We start from the raw sequence: 27,969 nt of genomic DNA on the forward strand, positions 1-27,969 counted from the left end.
ATGCGACCGATTGATTTTCTTGCTATTGCCATTGGTGGCACTTCCTTTAGCCAGCACTGGGCTGCCCCAGGCCACTACATTGTCGGTTGCATGTTTTTCTTTAATTTGATTTTCATTACATTTGTCTTCGTGTGTCATTACAAAAACCAATTTAAAAGTGAAATCCTCAACTTAGCTGGTAGTTTGGGTGTTTTCCTTTAATTATCTTTTACTCTAATTGAAGCAACTGCCATTGCAATCAGAGCTGTGAATGTGTGAAGATTTTTTGCTTTTAAATTTATTTGTTTGCACAGAATGCAAAGCTAAAACAAATAGAATTTTTCAGTTGTTTTGAATACTAAACTTTTTTTACAAAAGATGTTGTTGTTATAATTGAATGTAAATATTTTTGCTCTTTATCAATTTCATTTCTACCCAGGACCCAAAATCGTGGTACGACCGGGGGAGGTAATCATTGTTGGCCTCGTGCTGATGCTTTGGGTAGGTGCCATTGTTTTGTTCTTTAATCGTTGGGGCAAAATACGCATGCTGGAACCATATCAGCCGAAATTTCAGCAACAGCATCGGTCTTCCTGTCCACTGGTCGATATCGACACAATACCAACGCATGGGGTAAGTAACTAAGAATTACTATATTAGATACGAGTATATTAAAAATACTTTTATTTAAACACAAAAAAACCATAATTAAATCTATAAGTTAATCAATTATATATTCGCCGTTACTCTTTAAAACCTTTTCCCACCTCTCGAGCAATTTGTTGATGTCGTTCCGCCAAAAAATCGCCTGATCGGGTGTCAAAGAAATTTCTGTGTCAGTTTTCAAGGGCCTCTTTGTTATCGAAGGTAACGCCCTTTATATGGTTTGATAAGAAGCGGAAGAGCGGAAAATATGGTAATCGATCGGTGCAAGGTCCGGAGAATACGGCGGATGCTAAACGACCTCCCATTCGAGCTCTTGGAGTGCGCCTTTGACGTATTGTGCAACATTTGGCCTGGCGTTGTCATGAAGGAGTTTGGTTTAACCAGGTCGATCAAGTCTTTTCAGTCCAATAGCCTCATAGCCTCATCCACGCGGTGTAACTGAGCAATGTAGAGCTCCTTGTTGACCGTGGTATTCTTTTCGAGCATTCTCCAGTGCACCATGCCCTCCCAGTCCCACCGAACACATATCATGACCTTCTGTGCATGAAGATCCGGCTTGACTCTCGGCTTTGGCGTATCTCCTGGAGCCACCCACTCCTCTGTTTGCTTCATATCGATGTACTCATATATCAAGTCAGTTCATAAGTTTGTGCGTTTTTTAAAGGTGGTTTTGAAATTAATAAAAAAGATGTTTAAAGTATTTATTAATCAATAATATATTTTCCTTCATTATTTACAATGTCTTCCCAACGTTTAGGCAAATTTTTAATTCCCTGCTGAAAAAATTGTTTGTTCTTGGAGCCAAAATACGCTTCGATATCCCTTTTTATAGCTTCTTTTGAGGAGTAGTTCTTCTTACTCATATGGCATTGAAGTACACGGAAAAGGTAATAATCATCCGGAGAGTATGGTGGATGCGGCATTAGCTCCCATCCGAGCTCGTTCAGCTTGCCTTGCGGTATGAGGTCTTGCGTTGGCGTGGTGAAACAAAACTTTGCGTCTATTCACTAAAGACAGTCAATTTTTTTTAAGTGCCTCATTCAGGTTTAATAGCTGATGGGATAATTAATCAGCAGTTATCGTCTGGTTTGGTTCCAGAAGTTCATAATAAACAGTAACGGCCATATCCCACCAAACAGACAGGAGAATCTTCTTGGGGTGAAGGCCATCTCTAGGGGTCGGTTCTGGTGTTTCAGCTTTATCTAACCATTGGCGTTTGCGAACAAGATTATTGTAAAGGACCCATTTTTCATCACCAGTAACGATACGGTTAAAAAAACTTTCATTTTCAAGCCGTTGCAGCAGCTCAGAACACACATTCACTCTCTGCTGAAGGTTGGCGACGGAAAGTCTATACGGAACCCATTTCCCCAGCTTTGAAACCTTGAATTTAATCTCTGAGCTATATATCGATGGCCAAATTTGGGTCAGCTTCTACGAGTTCGAGCAAGGCGTCGGAGTTAAAGACTTCAGGTCGACCTGCGCATCCTCCACGTCGGAGTTACCACTTCGGAATTTTGAAAACCACTTTTGCGCAGGCCTTACACTCACGGTATCTTCTTCGTGAACAGTGTTTATTTCTGCGACAGCAGTTGTTGCATTTTTAGTACTTTTATAAAAAAAATACAAATATTCTTCTTATACACGTTCGAAGATTCCATTTTATTTTTTAACAACACGTGCTTCTATCCGCAATTAAAATCACTAGTTGAATGCACAATACATCAAAGAAAATATAAGTAGTTCCGTTATATTCCGCGAATAATTTTTTGTATGCAAAAATCGTACAAAAGTGAAATTATGGGTAAAATACGCACGAACTTATGGACTGACCTGATAGATACCATTTCTCATCTCCCGTGACGATTCGGTACAAAAAGCGCTGTTTATGACAGCGCATTGCTCAATGGGGGGCGAGCTGCTGAGAAGCAATTTGAAGGCGACTTTCTTTGCTTTTTTCGTTGAGCTCGTGACACACCCAGGCACCCAGGCTCCCAATTTTTCGATAAATCCCATTGCATGAAAGTGATTGAGAATCGCTTTATGATCTAGTTCATTTTTTTCGCCAATTCACGACTGGCTTAGCGACCGTTCTACGTTCTCCTTCAACAGTGATTTGAGACATTCTTCATCGAACTCAGGAGGCTTTCTGCTGCGGGACGTGTCATCAACGTCAAAGCCGCCATTTGCCATTTTTCAACTTTGCAAACTATTTTCTTGCTGTAGACTCACCTATGACATGTTTCTCATACTCGTCGCAAATATCCCGAACTGCTTTAGTAGCTTTTTGACCTCGATGAAAGCAAAGAAGAGCAAATGTGAAACAGCTGATTTTCGCCTCCTGGGCATTACATTTCTAGACCTCAAAAGTAATAAAAAATTAAATAAATCTAAAAAAATTATCATAGTTTTGTAGTGTAAATGTAAAATTTTACAATCACGAGCGATGCGACTTGTTTCAAATTTTCTTCCGTGTAAATAATGATTCCTCTACTGATTTTGGGCATGAAATTCAAATATTAGTTGTGCAAAGTTGCGCAAAATTAATCAACAAATTTGTTTTTGAATAACTTTTTACAATAAATAAGAAAAAAAATTAGAAGTGATTAATTTTGCGTCACCTTTAATTAGGAAATATGTATGAATAATCAAACCTTTCGAAATTGTTATGGATAGCAAATACGATACAAGAGGCACTAAACTAAAAATTTGTTGGCTATGACGGAAGTGCTAAAGGCTATAGACTTTATAATCAAAACAAGCGAAGTATTGTTATAGCTCGTGATTGCATAATTTTTGAAACGTCTTTTGAACCAATTTTAATACAAGAAGACGTTAGTGAAGAAGTACCTTTCTACCATGAACTAAAAGAGTCATCTTAATCGGATGATGGCAAGTGTGGTGAAATTCAGAATGAAAGTGCTGTTGAAGAGCCACTCGAAGACAATGACGATAATGATGAGGAGTATTCTTTAGATGAAGAAAACGACCCGGTAGTTACACGAAAAAGAGGTGGAGGAAGACCCAAATTATTACGAACAGGTACTGTTGGTAGACCAAAAAGACGGTATAATGAAAGAGAGAGTCCTGAAACAGTAGAAGAAGCTTTGTCTTTACCAGGGCGCGAATATTAGGAGGAAGCTATGCAAATAGAGTTCGATTCGCTTACTAAAAAAAATACGTGGGTGTTGGTGGGTCGACCAAAGCATAAAAACGACATTGGTTGTAGGTGGGTGTTCACCAAGAAGCGAAAACCATGTGGTCGTATCGAAAAGTACAAAGCTAAATTGGTAGCCAGGGATGCTCCCAAAGACACAACATTGATACACCGAGACTCATGCACCTGTTGTACGGCATTCGACCATTCGATTGTTGTTGGCTTTAGCAGCGAAGAGCCAACTTGTGGTTAATCATGTCGATGTAGTATCAGCGTATTTACAAAGCAGCTTTGATTAATATGGCTTTTTTCTTTAAAGAATGGACTATATTTTTATAAAAAGTTAGTTAAAATTTAATTCGAGAACATAAATGTGAAAGTTTATAATCACGAGCGATTTCGACGTTCGACGGGTATACACAATGATGCCTCTGGTAATTAACAGTTCTCGATTTCCAACGTGAAATTTATTAGAAAACCAAAAAAAACTGTGGTTCGTGTTTTAGCACATTTAAATTAGTTCCTATTAGGATATATTATAATATTCATTACGATGTTTTTCTTATATGCAATAGTTTGTTTATTATCAATGGAGAATACCATCTAAATGTATAATTTTTCATGGAATAAAAAATAATAATTTAAAAAATTTACTACTGCACAAAATTATATAGCCAGCGTACTAGTTTTTGTTTTAAAATAATTTGGCACAAACATTTAAAAATTTTTTTTTGAATATTTCAGCGCGCCTCTGTATCTCGTATGTCAATGGGATTAGTGAATAACATCAACATGCCGACATGTCATTTCGCTGCGTATAATCCGACGATATACGCAAAAGGTAAGCATAAAGCAGCAACATTTCATTCCCAGTATTTCTCATTGTCAAAATAAGCAAAAATATTGTTAAAGTCAAGCCTAGTTTCAGTTATTATTTTCTGTTATTTTTATTATCATCCCAAGGCATCAAACTAAAATAATTCTATAGAATTTAAGGACTAGAAAATGAATGATAAAACAAATTGTCTCACTCGGTTTGTTGCTTGTTAGATTATCTGCAACTGCTGTCTAATAGGATTAATTACAAGATTTGTTCTCGCACATTTAAAGAGTTTGCACCGCCCATCATTATTCTGCAACATGTTTATCTCAACCAAAAGCACACACATTCACATGATTCATGTTTATAAAATAGTTACTTCAAAGCGATAACATGAAACTGTTTCACAATACCCGAAGTACTTCAATTCATGCACTGACGCTGATAAATGAATGCAAAACTTCCATCCACACCTCCCATTGGCCAAAAACATTCATTCGTATGGAATCTCAAAAGCAGACGCAGACATGTAAGCAAATTCGCATACATTTGAATGTACAAGCATACACGCATGCAAAACTTTAGTGAAACCCTAAGCGTTATTTAGTGCACATGCAGCTACATACCTATGTGTGTGTATGTATGTGTGCACGTACAAGAGTAATGCCGCTGCTGCACTGGAGTACCAACTGTAGCAGCAATTGCAAACATGGAATACAGACAGTTGAAACTAAATTGCGGACTATCAAAGAGGAAATCTCCACCTACAGTCATATGTATATGTATGGATGTATGTACACATATGCAGTGCAGTCACGCAACAAGAAATAACGACGTTAGAATTGTAGATAGCACAGTAATTACATACATATAAATACATATACAAGGTGAAGTCCAAAATAAAAAGACTGAGCTAAAATAGAAACGACAGGAGCTTTGTTCTGATCACCTCAAGTTTATTTCTTCAAAATAGTCCCCTCTGGCCTCGGTACACTATTTTGCTCGATCTAAAAGCTTTTCAAAGAATGTTTCGGGTCATTGACCGGAATGTCCTTCAGGTTGTCGGTACAAGCCTTTTGGATGGCCTCTACGGACGAAAAATGTTTTTCTTTCATGGCCAAATGCAATTTTCCGAATAGGTAGAAGTCACAGGGAGCCATATCAGGCGAATACGGCGAGTGATTTATGGTTAAAATGCGATTTCTAGTCAAAAATCAGGCACAAGAGTGAATCGATCAGATGGTGCATTATCATGCAATAAGCCCCAGCTTCCTCCTTCGCGGTATTCAGGGCGAATTCGACGAATGCAAATTTCTATCATGGCATTTTAAAGCCTTTGTTGCATATGCTTCAAAATGAAAAGATAGATATTTGCATTGACAGTTTGGCCCCTTGGTATGAACCCCTTGTGGACAATTCCGTTGGAATCGTAAAAACAAATGAACATCGACTTGATTCCCATCGACTTCCCCAAACGCGATTTTTTGGCTGGTGGCTCACTTTAACTCACTTAGTTTCAGGTTCATGTTGGAAGCACCACGTTTCATCACGAGTTACAAAGCTGTAAAGGAAGTTCTTCTGCATTCTTTTCTCGCCTCTTTAATGACGTCTTTTGAATGTTGAATTCTCAGCAATTTTTGGTCCTCAGTTGATTTGTGCGGAATGAAACGTGCACCGACCTTTTGTAAGCCCAAATTATCAGTTAAAATGCGATAAATCGATGTTTTGGAGATATACAACTCCGATTCCATGAATTTCAACTATGATTTCGTTTCATTTCCCATAAATTTACGAACAACTGCTTTGGAGTTTTCAGTGATTACTGACTTGGGGGGCCCGTATGTTGTCATTTATGGCCTCACAACCATCTCTGAAACGTGTAAACCACTCATTTCTCACCAACTCTGGCCAGTGACCGGTAAATACAGCTATGAGTTTGGGAATTGAATGGCGAGGAGCCCAAAGGACTTTCTGAGTCCTCCGTATACTGTACTGTGGCCAAAGGGTTTTCGAAATAGCACATGAAGAAATGGAGCTCCATCTTGTCTGCGCTTTGCTCTGAAATAATTTGTGCAATTCTTCTTTAAAAACTGTCAGGGGGATGCCGACAACCGGGTAGGAGGCCTCTGAGGCCAATTCAGTCCTCTTCCTGGCAAGCTCATCAGCAATTTCAATTCCCTCTATGTTCCTATGTCCTGAAACCCAGATTAGGGAAATGTTACCTGCACACCCAAGAGATTTGATATCCTCCTTACAGAAGGTTACTAGTTTCATTCTGCACTATCGCGTCGTCAGAGCCTTGAGCGCGACTTTACTATCGGAGAAAGTGTTAATATCTTCCTCGCTTCCGCGTTCCCTAAGCATTTTGCATGCAGTATCGCAAACACTTCTGAAAAACACTAGCAGTATTCTGCCTATTTGGAAAGATTGCCCTAGTACGACCCTTAAACTCTAATTTGCGGATAGAGAGATCTGTTCGAAGTTCGGAGGAATAAGGTGTTAACTGCCCGAATATGCTACCATATTGCTACCAAAAAAAAAAATGGTTTTTGTATACTATTTGATGTCAATAATAACATAGTATAAAGTCAAAACGATCGCATTTTATTTTCTTATAAAAAAATTCCAAAAAAGTATCTATAAGAAATGAGTGAACTACGTCCTTAAACCAGTGTCAGACAAGGCTATGTACTTTCTCAACTTTTTTTCAACCTAGCATTGGACCTAGCAATGCGGCAAACCTACGCGAGTAACAGAGGTATATCCTGGGTTTGTGTGACCACCAGGAATACCTAGACTATGCGGATGGCATCTGTGTGCTGTCACATAAATACTCGCATGTATCAACAAAACTACAAGCGGTTGGCGACTCTGCAGCACAAATTGGACTTTAAATCAACGTTACAAAAACAAAAGTTGATACGCATTACCACCTAAACGCAAGCTCCGGCAAGCCATAGGAAGGCGTGGATGAGTTTTGTTACCTTGGACGCATTATCTCAAAAACTGCCCGGGCAGCATTCGTAAAAATATTTATTTGGAAAGGAGCTACAGCTGTTCTCTGGGAGCTCCTCTCAAAAAAGACGTTTTACGGTTACCGCTATATCTCTGAAGTGGATCCTCTGAGATTAAAAACCAAACAGATTTCGTTAAAGTAATGTAAAATCTAGTAATTAATCGAAGGAATAAGTAAAATAAAGTTTTCTGACAAAATGGAGGTTTATAAAAAAAAAATGGTGAGAAAAAATCTTCGATTAATTCCTAAAAAATAATAATAAATAAATTTAAAAGGCTCATGTTAAAATAAATTGTAAAAATCCCATTGCTTTGTCAGCAAAAGTCACACCAAAAACATCAACCATGCTATCAACCATCGTCGAAACGACGAAGAATGTACGTCTGGAGTTAATTTTAGCCCTTCCGGGATGGAGCCGCTCGACGGGCGGCGTCTCACATCGTAAGTTTACATTATAAGGAAGATAAAACTTCATCGCTAATGGTCTCTTATGCCTTTGAATGGAAACGTGACTCCTTTACTATACCTATGCGTATTTTATCGCTCAGAACGACAGACGTCGCAACCCTTTCAGCTACGGGCTAATTTGGGCGGCTAAATGCCGACACGCGTCCGGAAGGATAAAACGGCTTAGGCGGCTATATTGTGACACTTGTCCCCAAAGAGTTAGAACACAAAAATTCTATCAACACGTCCGTTAGCGCTCCCCATTCACCTTAACGACAGCTCCTTTCTCATTTCTAAAGATAGATGCGCTGATAGTGCCACCAGTGGTATTTGATTTATTCTATTTAAGATTTATTTGTTTCAAAGTAAATTTCCACAATTTGGAAGCATTGCTGTGTCGTTCAATGATTCATGATGGCTTGTCAAATACGAAAACTACACATTTCATTTTATTACTCTCTAGAAAAGACTACAAAATATTGGTTGGAGTACTGACGGGACACTGTCTTACCCCATATCACGCAGCCAAAATGTCCAGAAGGATGCGTGTAAAAAATGCAACGAAGCGAATGCTAAAGGCAGCTGATTGGCTGCTCGAATGCGTATAACGGTCAAGAAAGTAAATATTTACTCCGACAGCCAAGCGGCAATAAGGGCCCTCGGGTCTATGACGATGCATTCGGAATTGGTCAAGTAATGCTTGACCTCGCTTTCGACCGCGTCCGAATTCTTTACCATCAGCCTCATCTGGGTTCCTGGTCACAGCGACATTGCTGGAAACTGTGAGGCGGATGAGCTGGCCAGACAAGGGACATGTGAGGTGATTTCCCCGCGGAGGGAGAAAATTGGAATCCCCCTGACTACCTGCGGTCTGCTCCTGGAAAGATGGGCATCGCACTAACTCAGCGAGCGCTGGGAAAGTACACAAACGTGTAAGGTCGCGAAAGCCTTCTGGCCACGTGTGGACCGGAGGCGCTCGGGCGAGCTTCTGAGGCTAAGAAAATATCAGCTCTCTAATCTCGTGGGTTCTCCCACAGGACACAATGCGCGAGGAATGCATGCTGTGAGACTTGGAATAACCTCGAGTCCTTTTTGCGCTGGATGTATTTAGGATGAGGTGGAATCATCTCAGCATCTTCTCCTTAGCTGCCCTGCTCTGAGGGCGGTTAAGATCTAGGCATCTTGGCTTCTACTTCTTTGCCACGCCTGCTGATATAGCTGGGGCTGACATTAAAAATCTGATGAATTTCATCAGCAGCATAAAGCGGTCGACGCAAACATAGTCATCGTTCGTAATCCGCACGCTACCAACCATCCCAGCACCACCTCTCCCCGCCCTCTCCCTGCATCCCATCGGTCCTTCTCTCCCGCCTCACCCCTTCATAATGGCATCACAAAGGACGAATCCTTCTTCGTCCAAGTGTGCCCATTCCCATTCCCAACCATATCAAGTTAACCTAACCTAGGGGTAGTTTGGAACACCTACTTTGCCACAGCGCTGCTCTTTGTAGGACTTGACAAATGTGCTTAGGAGCAACATATTTTTCATCCTTGAAGGATATTGTTGAACAGCTTGTAAAACTCACGAAGACGTGCATTAAAAATTACATAAAATAATAATTCGACTCCAAGTACGTAGCATTGGTAACACAATGGACCCTAGACGCCTACGTGGGATGTTTTTACAGATGAGCCAGTGCTGCTTAACCTAACCTTGCCATTCGCAGTTGTCGATAGTTCTCGTACAGCTAAAAAAAATAGCCATTAAAAAATAAAACCTTATAAAACCAAAGACGATTCTTGCAGCCAAAGAATGCAAAGTCTCGACCTGTGGCGTCTATGTTCTTACCTCTGCGATTGTAAGCGGCTATTATGAACTGTTTGGTTAGTGCTGAAAACTGATTGCTGACGTCGTCGTGTAGTTGTAAAAGTAAAATGTGGAAAGACTGGCGCCATTCAAATACCAAATCCAATTTACTAGGGCGTTACGCTCAAACTTATGCGGATAAATTTGCGGTCTTTTACATTTTGTTTTAGGTATTTTCCATTTAGAGAATCAGTCGGAAATGCATTTCAAATGGGTGAGGTGCGCTAACAAGGCGACTAAATGAACGAGCAGGAAAGTGAATATCTGTGCATGTAAATGTCTGGAGTTGCGTGTGGCATGCAAATGTGGACATTCATTTTTGATTTTCTTAAGGTTGTGCAGTGCTCACCGCAGACTTGGTGTAGACGTATAAAAAACTCATAAATATTTCTTTTTGTTACATTGTATTGTGTTTATCAGAGTGGAGGTCACTTTGCAGTGCATCATTGCATTCATTGATTTTTGTTTTTTAAGTTTAATAAGCCCCTCGGCGCGTCTTTAGCAGGATGTATAGAATACAAAGGTGGCGCAATCCTCAACCCGCTACTTGGTTTTTGGTGAATTTAAGAGACGAAGTGACATTACCACAGAAAATAAATAAGCCTTTGCGTGCAAAGTTACTTGTTTGTGAATCAATCAATCAATCAAATGATTTTTAAATTAATCGAAATATTAAAAGCGAATGCCGCGCGTTAAATTGTGAAAGTCCATATTTTATATTCCTCATTTTCCACTCACTTTCGCTTATTTTCGTTTATTTTGTTTCTGTGCCGACGTTGTGGCCTTGAAATGGCGCAATACATCATTAATGAGTCGGCAGCAGTTATTATCACTATCGATTTGAGAGAGAGAAACGTAAACGAAACCCAATCGTTTACATTCAAATGTTGAATTTAATGCATTGACTAACGCTTGGCGCTAACGAGCGATCGGCTTGTTTATGAATGCATACGAGCGCAGCCAAGCACAAAAATGTGTAACAGTTATTCTTAATTTTCGCAAGCAGGTGTGCGATAACGCCAAAAATTAACCATCATATACAAATTGAGAGAGCAAAATAAAATGTGTTAAAAGTGCAAAGTTGAGAGAGTTGTGAAGAGAAGTGAAGTTAGGAGAGCAAAGTGAGTGTTACATACTGTGGAGACATTAATTTTGTGCTGGAGAAATTTAAATTTTTTTAATTACTGATAACTTAGTCAAAAATAAGCCGATTTGAATGATTCTGGGTTCAAAATAATCATAATTACTTACACGAGCGACTTCATGAGGAAACAATTGCAAAAAAGTAGTTGAAAATGTTTTATTTTGCAAAAAACAAAAAGTGCGAAACAGGGTTTTTACTCAAAAATTCATTACTCAAAAACAACTCATTTTAGCTACTAGGCATTCAGCTCAATTAAAGTTTGAGATGTCCTTTTGATTAGGAAAAAGTTATAAAAAAAACAAAATACACTTTTTGAAATATTGAATTTCGAAAAAATTTCAATTTTTTTTCTTTTTTGCTAAATAAAAAATTTTCAACTACTTTTTTGCAATTGTTTTTACATGAAGTCGCTCGTGTAATTAATCACGATCATTTTGAACCCAGAATTATTAAAATCGGTTCATTTTTGACTAAGTTGTGGGCACATAAAAAAAATTTTGTCTTATATAATTAAAAAAAATCGAGTTTGAGCCGAAAAACAAAACTGCCGATAACTCTTGAAAAAAAATTTTTTCGGGTGAACAAAAAATACGTGTCTCATTATTTTGACCAGAGAGCAACATATTTAAGTTACATCGAAATCGAAGAACATGACCCGAATAGCCCGGTTGAATTGAAATGGAAAGCATCATAAGCTGAAAATTTTATTTTTTATGGAATCTGGTATTTGGTATGCAAAAACTATAAAATAGAGAATATAACAACAAAAAACGTGAATATATAATATAAGTTCGGGGGAAAAGATACCCATTATTTTCTCGGTAGATGGTTTTAATGGGCGATATCGCGTAAAGTATCGATCAAATAATTTAAAGTTTATTTTCGTTGTCAAAATAACATTTCTCACTAAAGAGAAGTTATTTTTAGGGTGTTACAGGGTTACGATGGAAGTCAACAAAAAGAAACTTCGGTACAGTTTTTCTTTGATAAAGGCGAAAGTGCAAGCCAGGCCGCTGAAATTGTGAATGGTGTTCATAGAGCCGATACTGCAACAGCTAATTTCATACATTTTTGGGTTCCTCGATCGCGTTGAGGCATTTTTGATGTTAAAGAAAATAATGTCGAAAATATCGATAAAATCATAGAAATAACCAAAGTTACCGCCATCTTAGTAGTCGTAAGATCACCCAGGAGCTAAAGATCGACTATAAAAAGTTTTAATCCATTTTCGCAAAATACAAAATAAACATAACGGATTTATTTTTCCCCAAGGGCGGTAGGTAGGGTGGTTGTCATAAAGACACACTTAGACCTTTCGCAGGTCCATTGTAATACCACTGGAGCTTATCCTTACCCCATGTGTTCCTTTTCAAACCATCCGGTAGCTTTAATAAACGAGCAGAGCTTCGTTCGTTTTAGATGGGCTATGTCCGCTACATCGGTTAAAAATATTGTATCAAGAGTGCGCAGTCTTCTCATAGCAAAGCTTTCACACTCACATGAAAGGTGTCTGACTGTTTCCTCTTCTTGTGTATTAAGACAGCTTCTACAGAAATCGAATTACGGGAGTCCCAACCTTCTAGCGTGGCTGCCTATCAGAAAATGACCGGCTAATACCCCTATCAGGTTGTGGCACGTGCAGTGTGTGTCGTTGCACCGTCCTGTTGGAACCACATGTTTTTCAATCTCAATTCATCAAGTTGCGGCAAAAAGAACTCGTTGATCATTGCTCTGTAGCGCTCACCAATCACAGTAACCGTTTGGCCCGCGACGTCTTCGAAGAAAAAAGGTCCGATGACTCCTTCAGCGAAAACAGCACACCATACAGTGACTTTGAGCGGGTGTAATGGCTCTTCGTGGGTTACACGGGGATTTTCAGTGCCGCAGAAGCATAAATTTTGCTTACTTACGTATCCGCTAAGATGGAAATGGGACTCATCACTCATGATTATTTTTGATGAAAAATCATCTTCCTCTTGGTGGTGATTAAGGATGGCTTGAGCGTATGTTAGACGCGATTGGCGGTCAGCAGCTAACAGCTGATGCACCGTATGGACTTTGTACGGCAACATCTTCAAATCTTGTACCAAAATTCGCTGTAAAGACCGTCGACTGGCTACAGCAGCAATATTCTCTGCAGAACGGCTACTCCGGGGTCTGCCACGCCTGGCAGCATCTCGTGTTGTGCCAGTCTCTTCGAGGCGAGCGGCTAAACGTCGCAGTGTTTCACCAGTAGGCGTTGGACGCCAAGGAAATCTGCGACGAAATTCACGTTGTGCCAAAGTCACCGACCGATTATTGGTCAAATAAATAGTTATCAATATTCCGCGTTCTGGAGCAGTGTAGCGTAACATTGTTTATTAACGTGTATTTCGCATGTGTTTACTACACAAATGTCAAAACAGAACTGACATCGCAAAATTTATAGCATTTTCTGATGGGAGGATTACTTTAGCGCCACCTGTTAGATTCTCTGTTAAGCAAGATTCTCTTAGCAAGATCTTCGATCGACCGCTGTTCCAATTTCGGTCATGTCTGTCTGCTTAGTTCGCATGTTGTGAGGTTTTGCCAACTTGTATTTACCTTTTTGATGGTTTCCCTGTCTATAAGTAATTTACAAGTAGCTAAAGGAATGGGTATCGGCGTCTTATCCATTTGTAGGTCGAACGTTGTACCGGTTCGAGCAAGTTCATCCGCCTTGCAGTTTCCTGCTATATTCCTGTGGCCTGGCACCCAGATAAGGTGCACTTTATAGCACTTGGATACGTCATTTCGAAGTTTAAAACATTCTAAAACTGTTTTTGACGATTGCGTTTTTGATTCAAGCGCTTTTATTGCCCCTTGACTGTCCGAGTAAACGAAGACTTCATTTTTGGATAATACTCTCGCAATACACTGCAATGATTTGTTGTCTAGTTTTGAGCCATCTGTATAGATGTTTATATCATTTTTCTTAACAATAAGCCCGTTATCCCATTCCTCTTTGGAAGGAAATACTGTGACGAAGGATTTATATAAGTTGATATCCTACGTCTTACAGAAATCCGTTGTGCCAGGAATGCAGGGGAATTTTTCTAAAATTGAAGAGTGTCCTCTTGAGACTGAGAGCTGCTGGGCAGCTGTTTGCTTACCGAATTGCTCTATTGGTAAAAGGTTAAGAATAATATTTAGTGCATCTGTGGGTGTGGTCCTAAGGGCCCCGCAGATGCAAAGACTGGCTATTCTTTGTACGTGTACCATGGTTCTTTTAATGTATAATTTATCTAAAGCCGGCCACCATACTAATATGCCGTATGTTAGGATTGGACTGACAATTGCTGTGTAAAGCCAACTAATATTAAATTGATCAGAAAATGAAAAGCTGAATTTGCAGCATTTCAACATAAAATCTTCACGTGCATTTGAAATTTTTACCTGGATAGCAAAAGAGTGAAATTGTAAATTTTATTGTAATACAATTAATAAATTTTCTTTTCCGTTCGAGACAGGTATTTTTTGTTTTAATTTCCGATTACATAACTGTCAAATGCAGCACTGAACAATTTATAATTACAAAATTCATTTCGGGGTAGTCACTTCGCTATTTTAGCCCCTTTCTAAAGTTCCCCATAATAACTTTAAAACGGAACTGTGAATACCCTAATTGCATTGTTGTTGGTAGAACTAAGTGCAATTAAGTATTTATCATTGTTTTGTTGCTAGTTCAATACCTGAATAATTTTGCGTCAAAGTGCATATTATTTCGCATTCCCTGAACGAATTTGTTGTCCTTTGTCTAAGTGTGTTGTTGGCAACGCCAATTCAGAATGTGAGTACTGAAGGCAATCTCATCTCTACAACGCATTTTGAGTGAGCAGGTAAGAATTACTCTGCATAATCGTGCGCTTAGTTTCATAACAACAATAGCTCGTAAACAACTAATGGCGGTGATTCGAGGAATTTCGCGACAAGGACGTAGTAAAAACATTTCCAGAATTGCATCGTATTGTGTGCCCAAATTTAATTGCAAGCCAAACTAACCTTATCGAGTAGTCTCTTTTGTGTATTTATGAATGTAATTTCTCCTCTTTAAAATGTTAACGGCACCTGCACCTACACTCATTTATCATAGACGCTACTCTCTAGCAGCGGTTTGTAGTATAAAGAGCAAGAAATCCAACACAACTTGTCAGTTGTGGGAAAAACCTAAAATTAAGCGGAGCTCATCAGCGCACAGTGGAAAATCCTTAAATTGAATGCAAGTAAATAGCGAAACTGCGTGAAAACCACAAAAAGTTGGCGGAATTCATCAATCACAACAGCTAACAACTGGGCTCACATTCATTCATGCAGCGTTGGGAAATTCTCAACATTTGGCCGATCTATAAAACAATAAAGCAGTCGTCATCACAACAATAAAATGTGGATTTATCGATTGCTGTTACAGCTCTCGCTACTTGGTATTGTGTGGCCTATGAAATCCACTGCCGACAACCGACAACTAACAGCGCTAAATGAAGTTTTTGATGAAAATTTGGACAGCATTTTTAAAGTAGGACCTGGTTTTGCTGTATTCAATGAGACGAAAGTAAGGCCAGCAAGCTTTGATGAAGTTATTTGCCCAGAACGACTTAACGGAATGCCATTTTGCACAGAGATACCAGATTATTTGGACTTACCAAAGTTGGATAATTTCAAACGAGAAGACTTTGAAAAGTTCAAATCCTATTTCAAAGATGATTTTGTAATACCAAATGTGAAGAGTCGCATTGATGGTGAGCCAATGGAGAGTTATTTTTGCGACAGTAGGACACGTTTAATATACCCGAAGGTGGCTCAATCAAGAGAATCCAAGTGGCTGATGGTGGTGCAACACCCACAATACAAACAAGGCGTTTTAGTGGAGCAGTGTGAGAATGAGGACTTGCCTTGTAAATACGAGGAACTCTTACCTTTCTATATAACTACGACATGTAGACAGCATTTTGTCTATAGGAATTTGGTGGTGGTGGTCGATGGCCGAATGCAGGAGAATATGGTGAAATTGCCAAATGCGTGCAAGTGTGTTTTGAGGAATATCGATAAGCCGAGGCGCAAGAAAGGAAGGGAGAAAAAACGAAATTTGTAGCTTAAATTATTGTAAAAAATATGTGTAAGTTGTACAGTAAAGTGACGAAATTTAATTAATAAAGCATTTTTTTTTATTTATTTGTTGAAAATTATTTTCTTTACTATTTGATAGGTGCATATCAGGTGGCCGCCGTAGCGGAATGGGTTTGTGTGTGTGGCTACCACTGGGTAATATCCGGGTGCGAAATCCACTGTGGGCACGAAGCAGTAAAATGAAAGAAAGGGTTTTTTTCTAATTGCCATTGCACATGGGCAGGCTTTGACAAGCCTCCGAGTGCAGATTTGCCATGGAAAAGCGGCTCCATTCAGAGGCGACACAGAAAAATTGTTGGTGCCCTCATTTGTGGAACAACATCAAAGTGCATACCGCGAATTGGAAGAGGAGCTCGATGAAGTACCCCAACATACGAAGTAAGGGTCAATTATATGAATGCACAGGGTACGGAACACGAAGCGTAATCAATTAAAAAGGTCATAAAGCTAGTTAGGAAATTACTTTAATTCAATTCAAAGTAAAAAATGTGTGAAAATAATACAAAATTGAGAATCAATTTACTTTTGCTCGATATGGCCACCTTTTGCTTGACTATGGCCTTGAGACGGTCCAGAAACGAATCGCAAGCTGTCCGAATGTAACTTCCAGGTATTTTGGCTCACTCGCGAACAATGGCTGTTTTCAGCGCCTCGAGATTGGTGAATCTTTTAATTCGGGCTTTGCTCTCCAAAATGGCCCAAAGAGAATAATCCATCGGATTCGCGTCAAGTGAATTTAAGAGCCATTTGAGTGTGAACGTTATGAAGTTCGGAACGTTGCTTTTTAGCATTTTTTTGGATCACTCGAGCTTTGTGAGACAGTGCCGAGACCTGTTCAAACTTCCATGGTCTGCCACCAAAATGTTTGTCTGCCCACGGCTTCTAAGCAACCTCCGGAATACTTTCCCGATAATATTTCGTATTTACCTTGATGCCAGGCTCGATGTACATGATTGGGGAGCGCCCATCTGCGGTAACAGCGGCCCAAACCATTACCTGTGGCGAGTGCTTTTTCCTGGTGCCTAATTGATGACTCAAATTCTCGTATGAACGGTCGTTAAAATAAACCCTATAGTTTTGGGAGTTTACGAATTGTTCAATTTGAAAAGTTTTCTCGTTTGAAAACACAATTTTCGGAAATTGACCGCTTTCAACCAAGTGAAGCAACTCCTTCGCTCTCTTAAGTCTAACTTGTTGCTGCTTTGGTGTGAGATCAGTCCCCTTTTGGATCTTGTAAGGCTTGACTTTGAGATCATTTTTCAGTATGCGGCGGATGTTACGGTCAGATATTTTCAGTTTTTTCGCCATTTGATTGGCGCTTCGTCGGTGATTTCGCTCAAGTCGCTTCTTCACTTTTTGTCCCATTTCTCGTGACGTTGCAGTCTTTTGGTGACCACCGCCATGACGTTTCGCGATGTTACCAGTTTCATTGTAACGAGTAATGGTGCAATAAACAAAAACTTTATTTACTTTAAGGTGATCGAGCTCATGAACAATCGCTGGTTGTGATTTTCCAGCCAAATATAATCCCATCTATCATACTATTAAGTTTGAAATCCGTTACTGATTTCCTTTTTTCGCGTTTACTCTCGGCAAAATGCTTCCGGGCGCTTGTAAACAATACTTTAAACTGTCATTTAGCTCACTAAGAGACAGCTGATGCCCGTGCATCAGCTACGCGAGCTGTCTGAAGTTGGTTACACTTCGAGTCCCGGAACCTGTATGCATTAGTTTGCCGAAAGAGAAATTCCTTGTATAAAATTGTTGATGAACAGGATTAAATCTTGCCATAAAGATGGCCGATGCCTCGACATTTTCGACTTTATCGACATTTTATCATCAAAAATGCATGAACGTAATCGATGAAACCAAAAAAGGACGTAATTAGTTGTCACAGCATCGGCTCCATAAACACCATACATAATTTCAGCTGAGCTTCAGAAAAACTGTAAAAAGTACCGAATTTTTTCTTTGTTGCCTTCCATTCTAGCCGTGTAACAGCCTGACACCCAATTCAGAGAACGTACGTTTATAGAGAAGGCTCAGGAACGAATGGGCAGGTTAAATGTCGAATGCTAACAAAACGCGGCTAAGAAATTTTTATTATTCGAACACGACTGGGGAAAAGTTAGCATACGAGAGTTAACATAGTTTGCATTGAAATGTAAAATGCCATGATTTGGTGTTAGGCAAAATAAAATAATACAGAACTTGGATATTTTTCTTTCATGCTTATTTGCGGAGGAATGGGTCAGGACTGAACCCAAGGATGATAAATAGATACCAGGTTTGCTAAGCTAAAACATATCTGTCAAATTCATTCAGAGTCGAATAACGGTCTGCTAGGTAGTACACCTCTAAAAATCTTTTCACCGGGGACTGAACCTTCTCTGAAATTATAAACATTTCGCCCGGACAAATATAGGTTTTTATACAGGGTGATACGGTGATAGAATTAGGAATTAAAAGTTAAATTAAAAAATACTTACTAATGATTTTTTATAAAAATATAGATCGTACTATAACAAAAACCATATAATGCAAATTTTCCATTTTTGTATGCAATTTTTCAAAATTTTGTTTTTCAGAATTTTAATAGTTTTTCTGGGTATGCAGTTTTATAGCGAATTGAATTTTAGTTGGCAATTTTTTTGTTAACGACGCTAGACTTTTTCTTTCACATAAAAAAAATCGAGCCTGTCATTGGATGGAACCAAATGTGGGTCACCTCAACGAAAAGCAAATTTCCAAAAATCAACGGTATTTTGTAGTCATTGAAACCAGTCAGAAAAATTCAGTTTAGGAATTGGTTTGAAGGTCAGGACAATCTTTCCAAATAGGCAGGATTGGAACGAGGGGAAAATCTACACCGAATCTGGTACTATAACTAACTGTCTAAGACTGAATCTGGAGTCGGAGCAGGGGTTTTCTCTAAATCACCCAATTTATCTATGTATTTGCTTAATATTGGCGAATACCGTTAGTGCTTCTCAGGCAGAAGTCTTTGTGATATGCCTGCAGGCATACGAAATGCTTAGGAAACGTGGGACGTGGGAGATATTAAAATTGTGTCCGTTAGTCGAACCGCGATTAAGACTCTGACGACGACATTGTGCAGATCCAAAGTGGTCAACTCCTGTAAAGAGAAGATCAAATCTTATGGATGTGCAGGTAACATTTCTTTGATCTGGCGCCAGGAAATAGGAACATAAAACCATTTCTTTGCCTTGGCGCAGAATTCGGTGCATATTCCAACATCTATGGAAAAAGTGAATTTTTAGTAGCAACTACATAATTCTAATTATGGTTATCACAACAAAACTGTTTGAAAGGTTAGTAAGAAAGTTGGGGTGCGCATCTATTGAAAAATGTTTCTTAAAATAAACTCTTAGATTTGCGGCTACAACAACAAATATTCTAAATTCCAGGCACTTATTGAGCTACCCTTGCACGTAAACTGCGTTAAGGGGTTAGAGGTAGTCAGAGGCCCGAAAATATGATGATTTTCAATAATTTTTTTGAAGTGAAACTTCTTACGCGTCGATGGACGAGCGAGAATGGAGAGTAAAATTTCAAGGCCATGCAACGTTTTGCGCATTTCCGTTCCGCGAGGGAGAAAAAAGATGTAACGTAGAGGAAAAGTATAGAGAGAGCTATTCCTTATATATATCTTAGATACACTTTAGGCTATTTTTCCTGAGTTTTTCCTTGTGGTTGCTAGTTTCTAGTGAGAAATAACCCTGCCTACTCTTTGGCGCTTGTTTGCTGGTGCAAACTTGTAGCAAATATATTTTTGGTGCCTACTTTTTGGCGTTATATTTCCTTGCTGCCTACTGTTTGGGACGTTTTTGGTCCCAATTTTTTGGCGTTTTTTTTTTTTGGTGCCTACTTTTTGGCGCTATACTATAAAGTGTTTCCATTTCGGCGTCGGATTTATTGGTTATTTGTGCCGTTGCGTTTTAAAATTCTGGATACCCTTAACCCCTTAAAAACTTAATAAAAAAAACAAAAAAAAACAGAGACTTATGAAAATTTTTTTCTTTTTCATTTAATTTTACTAATTATTTTATTAAAATATAATTCATTTCGTACAAAAACCATAGAAATCCAAGTCTCAAATATTTCACAAATTCATTGAAAAAACAAAGCAACGAATTAACATCAAAATTCCACACGTTTTAATCAGAATTTGTAGAAAAGTTTCGAACATGCAGTTTTATAATCCCTAGAATTTTGGGGCAAAGTTTAAAGTGACTCGAAACATGCGTTGAGTTTTTTTTTTTGTTTTCTGGCGGTTTTCAGCATTTTCTCCATATAAAGAATACTCAACATTCTTTATTTGAAAAAAAAAACACTTACCCACAAATTCGATGGCCTTCAAGTTGCATTAATTGAATTGTGCTTCGGTAATTCGCACATTTCACATTCGATATCCCGCCTTATTTATCACTCACTTGTAAGCGCTTGTGTTGTGCTCGCATGTGCGAAAATTAACTTCCATCTGCATATTCACGTGGGGAAATTGAACTTTATTTTCATATTTTGCAGTGCTGCTCCTTCACAATAATTTGCATTTAAATGCAAAAATCATATCGTGCGAGTTGCGTTTTCGTTGCAAATTATGAAAGTCGTTTATTTTCTTAGTTGCCAGCTTCGTTTGCACTCGCAGCAACATTTGTTGTCGACACTCGGCAAATTTGTACGGCAGTGCAGCTAAAAGTATGCAATAATAAGCGCATTAATATCAGGGAAGTAAAAATAGTCACTGGGTAAGCGCATATTGTTTAATAAGTTATGAACTGTGAAACCCAATAGGAAATATCCGAAATTAATTTTGGTTTCAAGAAATTTTGAGAATTTAAATAATCAAACACTAAATTAAAATATGGAGTTCCAATGAAAATAAATTTAAAATGACTAAATGGTAAATTTAAAAGCTACCGACTAGCTCTTGCTACATAGAATCTGTGATGAACTGAAGTCTACATACAGCACCATATTTTCTTATTTCCCAGAAGGTATACAATAACTGAAGAAAACTCTTGATGTTCTTTCAAAATTCATATTTATTAAAAAATATACAAAAATGAAATTATTTACCTTGCTTTATAACAAAAAATAGCAAAACAAGAAAAAAGCGGTATGACAAAAGTCTACATAGGTTAGGTCAGGTTGAATGGCTGCCCTTGCTAGAGGCCCACGTGGACAAAAATTTAAAATTTGTCCGTTGTGATACCATACAGGGGGAGGGGAAGGAAAAAGACAGGTGGAAGAAAAAGGTAGAAATAGCTTGGGATAGAGGATGACGTCCAGCAGTGGCGATTTACGTTTGTGTTAACCGCTTCAAGCTACTGATCAATTTCACCAGGCGAAATAGCGAAAAAGTGAGAGCCTACAGGGTCCGGCACTTGAAGTGTAACTAATTAAAAAGGCCATAAATTTAGTTTCGAAATTTACTTTTATTCAATTCAAAGTAAAAAATGTGTGAAAATAATACAAAATTAAGAATCAATTTACTTTTGCTCGATGTGACCACCTTTCGCCTTGACTATGGCCATCGGACGATCCAGAAACGAATCACAAGCTGCCCAAATGTGACTTGCAGGTATTTTGACTCACTCGCGAACAATGGCTGTTTTCAGCGTCGCAAGATTGGTGAATCTTTTAGTTCGTACCTGGCTCTCCAAAATGGTCCAAAGAGAATAATCCATCGGATTAGCATCTGGTGAATTTGAGAACCATTGTGTGGACATTACGAAGTTCGCAACGTTGTTTTTTAGCATTTTTTTGGACCATTCGAGCTTTGTGAGACGGTGCCGAGTCTTGTTGAAACGTCCATGGTCTGCCACCGAAATGTTTGTCTGCCTACGACTTCAAAGCAACCTCCAGAATACTTTCCAAATAATATTTCGTGCTTCCCTTGACGCCAGGCTCGATGAACTTGATTGGAGAGCATCCATCTGTGGTTACAGTAGCCCAAACCATTATCTGTGGCGGGTGCTGCTTACTGGTGGCCAATCGATGACCCGATTTCTCGTGTGAAAGGTCGGTCAAATAAGCCCTATCGTTTGGGAGTTTCCAAATTGCTCAATTTGAAAAATTTTCTCATCAGAAAAAACAACGTTCGTAAATTGACTCCTTTTGGCCAATCGAAGCAACTCCTCCACTCTCTCAAATCTGACTTGTTGCTGCTTTGGTGTGAGATCATGCGCCTTTTGGATCTTGTAAGGCTTGATTTCGAGATGATTTTTCAGTATGCTGTGGATGCGGCGGATGCTACGGTCAGATAGTTTCAGTTCTTTCGCCATTTGATTGGCACTTCGTCGGGGATTTCAGCCAAGTAGCTTCTTCACTTTTTCAACCATTTCACGTGACGTTGCAGTCTTTTGATGACCACCTCCATGACGTTTCGAGATGCTACCAGTGTCATTGTACCGAGTAATGATGCGATAAACAAAAACTTTATTTACTTTAAGGTGCTCGGGCTCACAAACAAGCGCTGGTTGTGATTGTCCAGCCAAATATAATGCAATTACACTTTTACGTTTGAAATCCATTACTGGTTTTCCTTTTTCGAGTTTAATCTCGAAAAAATGCTTCTGCGCGCTTGTAAATAATACTCTGGGCTGTCATTTAGCCAACTAACAGACAGTTGATGTCCGTGTATCAGCTGCGCGAGCGGTCTGAAGTTGCTTACACTTCGAGTCCCGGACCCCGTAAATGTCTCTGCCCGTCGAGACCCGGGGCAGCTGAGAAGAAGGTGCTGAGATGATTCCACCTCGTCCTCCAGACAGCTTCTGCAGAAAAGAATCCGAAGGCTCACCGCATAGACACCTAGCGGACAATGTCTGGTAAGGATACCTATCAAAGTCGATAGCAGCGTCTTTGTTAACTTCAGAATTTTTCTCGAGCGCCACCGATCTATCCATGGCCAGACAGATTTTGCGACTTTGTACGTTGGCGCACTAGCCCAGCGCTGGTTGAGTTGATGCGAGGCCCATCTTTCCAGTAGCAGACCACAGGTTCTCAAGGGGACCCCAAGCCTCTCATATTGCGATAAAACCGTCTCCAGAGTCCCTTGACTAGCCAGCTCATCGGCCCAGCATTTTATCTCTATGCCGCTGTGAACGGGAACCCAAATTAGCCTAATATCGAAGTATTCCTATGCAAATGAGAGGGAAGTCAGGCAAACATTTTTAACGCAATTTTTCCCCAGTAATCAGTAAAAAAATAAAAAAATTTCAACTACTTTTTTGCAATTGTTTCTACATGAAGTCGCTCGTGCAAGTAAGGACGCTCATTTTGAACCCAGAATCATTAAAATCTGTTCATTTTGGACTAAGTTATGAGCATTTAAAAAAAATGTTCTTATACTCGTATAATTAAAAAAAATCGATTTTGAGCCGGAAAACAAAGTGCCGATAAATCTTGAAAAAAAAAAAATTTCGGGTGAACAAAAAAATACGTGTCTCATTATTTTGATCAGAGAGCAACATATTTGAGTTACATCGAAATCGAAGAACATGTCCCGAATAGCCCGGTTGAATTGAAATGGAAAGAATTATATAAAAAATCTTTTTACTGCAGAAAAAATATATTTAAATATTATATAAAAAATATATAATATAAAAAATAGTTTTACTGCATTTTTTCAGTAATCAGTAAAAAAATATTTTTACTGCAATTTTTTCAGTTTTTTTTTTTTGTTCCCTGTTCACTCCTCCCGGGACATAGGGCCTCGACAAGACTCAGTCTTGCGTTGGTTTCGTTAATCTGTTTTGATTTCTGACACAGAAGGTGATTAGCTTGCCGCTACCAGTCCTAAATAGTGGGAATGCCCACCTGTCGTTGCTTAGGGAAACGCCTTCTAACTGTTTAGAGCGCCATCTGTGTTTCACATCTTTCTGCCAGAAGGATCACACAGATGATTGAGGACTTTGGACTAAATTTGGTGTGTCTGCGCTGCTACTGCGATTCGCCGCTTCCTCTTCCTGGCGCCACTGATGCAATGTGTAACTGTGTCTTTTTCTTTGTTGTTGCTTGTTCTAGCAGCCATAATGCAAATAATGCGCTGATCAGTGTGCAGGAGTAAGGCTGAGAAGGATAAGTTTTTTGGGGTTGAGAAATGAGACTTTTTGTTTTGTGTTTTTAGAAAGAGGGAAAGTAGGTAAATTTGGAAAAGTGGGACTCGAACCCGCAACCTCTGGTGTGGCAGGCTAGACTATCGAGGGCGCGGTTTTTTCAATAATCTGTAAAAAGATATATTTCGGCTATGCCAGCCACTAAATAAAAGTTATTTAATTTAGTGTATTAAATATTAAATCTGGATTCTGTAATGAAATGTTTCGCCAAACACAAAAATAATCCTGAAAAGGCTAAAAAAACCAACACTCATGAAGCGTAACCCCCATTTTTTTTGTGTTTTTGCTTTGTCGGGACAACGAAGTTGTTTTCAGAGCCTATCTTAGATAAAGAGTTAGAGTTCTTGTTACCCGCGATACCCATGAGTCCTGGGACCAATGTTAGCATCAGGATATTCTGTCTACCGACATAGTTCAGCTTAGATTTAAAGAACTCAACTCCGCTTTAAGTGGTTGAAGGGCTCTCCAAGCCCATGAGTGCAGCTTGGCTGTCGCTGCAGACACATATAGATCTGCCTCTCCATCGCTTTTCCACAAACGCTTGAAACACAGATGCAAGCATTCCAAGAGCAAAGTGCAGTTTTGTCCCGCTGGATTCCACGTAGACCTCAGAGCCGGAGCCATGCTCGGTCCTGGAGCCATCCGTAAAAATGCGAAAACAGTGTTCGCCGGGCTCATTTTCTGAGTCTTCCCACAACTAAGCCTCTGGTAGCACTACACTGTATCTCTTTTCAAGTACTGATGGCAAGGAGTCAAGGGGCATGGAGTGAATCGTTGGATCGAATTCCATGCCTTCTCTTTTGTCCACTGCCGGACGAGGGCCGCACCAATTCTCATTGTGTTTCAGCCTGCAGATGGCCTTCAAGGTCTCTCCTTGTATGAAAACATCAAGTAGTGGTAGACTAACCAAAGCATCTCATGCCGGGCCTGAAGTAGTCGGGAAAGCTCCGGTGCAACAGATGGCCACAGTGGGTTGTAGTCTCGATAAGGTCCTACTGACTATCACGAGAAAGAGTCTACACATCCAGAAGTAGATCTCAAGGATCTTGCTAGTAGAAAGGTCCCACGTTTTGCAAAATGTTGTCAATGCCTTGCATGTCTCAGTTTCAACGTGGGACTTCCAAAGGAGTTTACTACCGAAGATTGTGACTCCTTTTAGCTTAGGCAGAACGAGTCCATCAAGCTTCCTCCAGACAATGCCCCCTTAAACCTTTTCCTAAAGATGAAATTTTCCTATTGGGTATGTGCAGCAGGTTAGATGCAGTGGAATGTGGCAACAGTAAGAGCAAATGGAAATAAATGTTGTTGTCAACTCACTTCACAACCTCAGCTCGACTCGACATTCTCTCCACCTTTTCTCGTTTATTAAATGCAAATGCAAATTGCGTGACACGCCGACAATGTGTTGCACGGACATGTCACGCAAATGCAACCTTTCGTTGTGTGCTGTAGCTCATTTTTTTTTTGTCGTTTCGCAAATTTCTGCACTAACCGGCATTGTTGTTGTCGCGTCGAGTCGAGTATCATGCGATGGCTCTGAAGCGAGTGTTGGCACTTAACTACAGATTACAGTTAAACGCTTTTTATAAGCAACAAAGAATGTCAATTAAAGCATTTTTTTCCTCTTAATTGGGTGACACTTTGGAGTACACAAAGTGGCTGCAAAGTATTTTTTTTTAATTATGCGCATCGAGTTTAAGTTTATATTGGTTTTACACATCTCAGCCTGCCTTAATTAATTTTTATAAAAATTTCATTCATTTTTCATTCTTCTCTTGCAGGCTATGCGACGCATGCGCGTCCACGCCAAAACTCGGTATTCGTCGGCCCGAGCCCCAATCAGTTCATGATGCCACGACCGCCGCGTAAAACGCGCTCCGCCATGGATTTGCATTCGATGGTGCTCGATGAGGCGGCGGAGGTGTAAATAACAGAAAAAAATATGCGCGTATTGGAGATGATAGCGAAAGCTTTGTAAAATATATCGAGCGTCAAAGGGAGTTGAGTAAGAGCAAAATCCATTCGAAATGCACTGTCACTTTACGGCGATTCTAAAGTTTCTTACATTTAAGAGTTGAAAATGAAAAAAAAAGAAAATTTTTGTTTTGCTCACTATCTCTCCTTAAGCTGTAAGCGTTTTAAGCAAGCAAACTTATACTTAGCTACTGGAAATTGTTTCCTCTTGCACTGGTTACTTTCTACAAGTCACTACTACTATTTGCATAACCCTCGTATTTATGCATACATATACAAATATATTACTTACATATACGTTTAGGAATTTTTCTTACTCTACTCTACATCTATACTTCTTGGATTGTTCATTTTGCTATATCAAATTGTATTTAAATATTTGGAGTTATTCTTAACCTAAATAAGTCACAGAAATTATTCAAAGTTACTTTAAGTAGTTGAGTGTTTTATACATTTATATGAATATGTTTGTAAGTGTCAAAACTAAAAATTCAAAGATATTACCAAGTATATGAATTCCTATAAAAAAACAACAAATTAAAAAGTATACATTTTTTTCAACGAAATCTCCTAACTAAACTAAAATTTAAAATAAATTACCAAGTAAATGTAACAACTACACAAGAACAAAAACAAAAAAAAAACTCAATTGAAAAATAATAGGCACAGTGAACCAATGAGAAACTGGGACGTCAATATTCAATAAATTCAAATTTATATAAAAAAAAATAAATTATTCTCAGATTTTAAACAATCATCACTAAATAATACAAAAATATCTGCTCCTAAGCCCACTCTTCAAAAGAACTGCATCAGAAAACCAATCTACTACCAAATAGAAAAAGGAAATAACCATTCGAAAGACACAAATATTCTGCACCAAATCTTGGGAAAACTCACAAACCAAAATGAGTTCGCGCTAGCGCTGCAAAGAGGATTATAATCTTGCAAAAATCTTACAGGGTTCGATTGAAAAGTAATGAGCCTTATTTTTTTGAAGCAGTTTTATTAAACCTTTTGTCTTATACAACTAATATTCGTCAAAATAGGACCCTTGAGCGTCAATACACCGCTGGTGGCGGTCCTTCCACTGCAGGAAACATTTTTTAAACTCATCCGCCGAAATCGCGTTCAATTCGGCTGTCACAGATTTTTGGATCGCCTCGATGGAGTCGAAACGCCTCCCCTTCAGCTTTCTTTTCAGGCGCAGGAGCAAGAAGAAGTCCGGAGGGGACAGGTCTGGGCTGTAGGGAGGGTGGGGAAGCACCGGAACCAACATTTTGGCCAATGCAGAGGTGCAGAGGAAGGCGGTGTGCGCCGGCGCATTGTCGTGATGAAGGGTCCAATTGTTGACGAGTTCGGGCCGAACCCGAGCGACGCGGTTTTTCAGCCGAAGGAGCACTTCTTTGTAAAATGCCGCGTTTACAGTGCTTCCTGGAGGTACAAACTGTTTAGCTTTACGCAAAATTTGATCGAGTAACGTTGCTCCAAAGATCGCTGCACTTTCGCCACAGAAAAATCCTAACACACTTTTACAACAGCTTTCACGCGCGGAGCGATGTTGACTGCACCGCTGTTGCCAGTGAACTGGGACCGGTTTCTAGTGGAAGGGGAAG

At 39.3% G+C, this 27,969-nt stretch overlaps 2 protein-coding genes across 2 annotated transcripts; both read left to right on the top strand.

Moving 5' to 3' along the window:
* On the top strand, positions 1-26,602 carry LOC129237156 (uncharacterized). The gene is made up of 4 exons (XM_054871657.1): positions 1-85; positions 419-612; positions 4,547-4,643; positions 26,161-26,602. The coding sequence occupies exons 1-4, from the start codon at positions 1-3 to the stop codon at positions 26,304-26,306; spliced, it is 522 nt and encodes a 173-aa protein (XP_054727632.1). The 3' UTR covers positions 26,307-26,602.
* On the top strand, positions 14,994-16,910 carry LOC129239476 (protein spaetzle-like). Its single transcript, XM_054874983.1, has 2 exons — positions 14,994-16,227; positions 16,318-16,910. Exon 1 carries the CDS (start codon positions 15,496-15,498, stop codon positions 16,201-16,203), a length of 708 nt encoding a protein of 235 aa, XP_054730958.1. The 5' UTR covers positions 14,994-15,495; the 3' UTR covers positions 16,204-16,227; positions 16,318-16,910.
* Positions 26,603-27,969: the final 1,367 nt, after the last annotated feature.

This window comes from Anastrepha obliqua, chromosome 2 (genome assembly GCF_027943255.1).
Source record: "Anastrepha obliqua isolate idAnaObli1 chromosome 2, idAnaObli1_1.0, whole genome shotgun sequence".
Classification (NCBI taxonomy): domain Eukaryota; kingdom Metazoa; phylum Arthropoda; class Insecta; order Diptera; family Tephritidae; genus Anastrepha; species Anastrepha obliqua.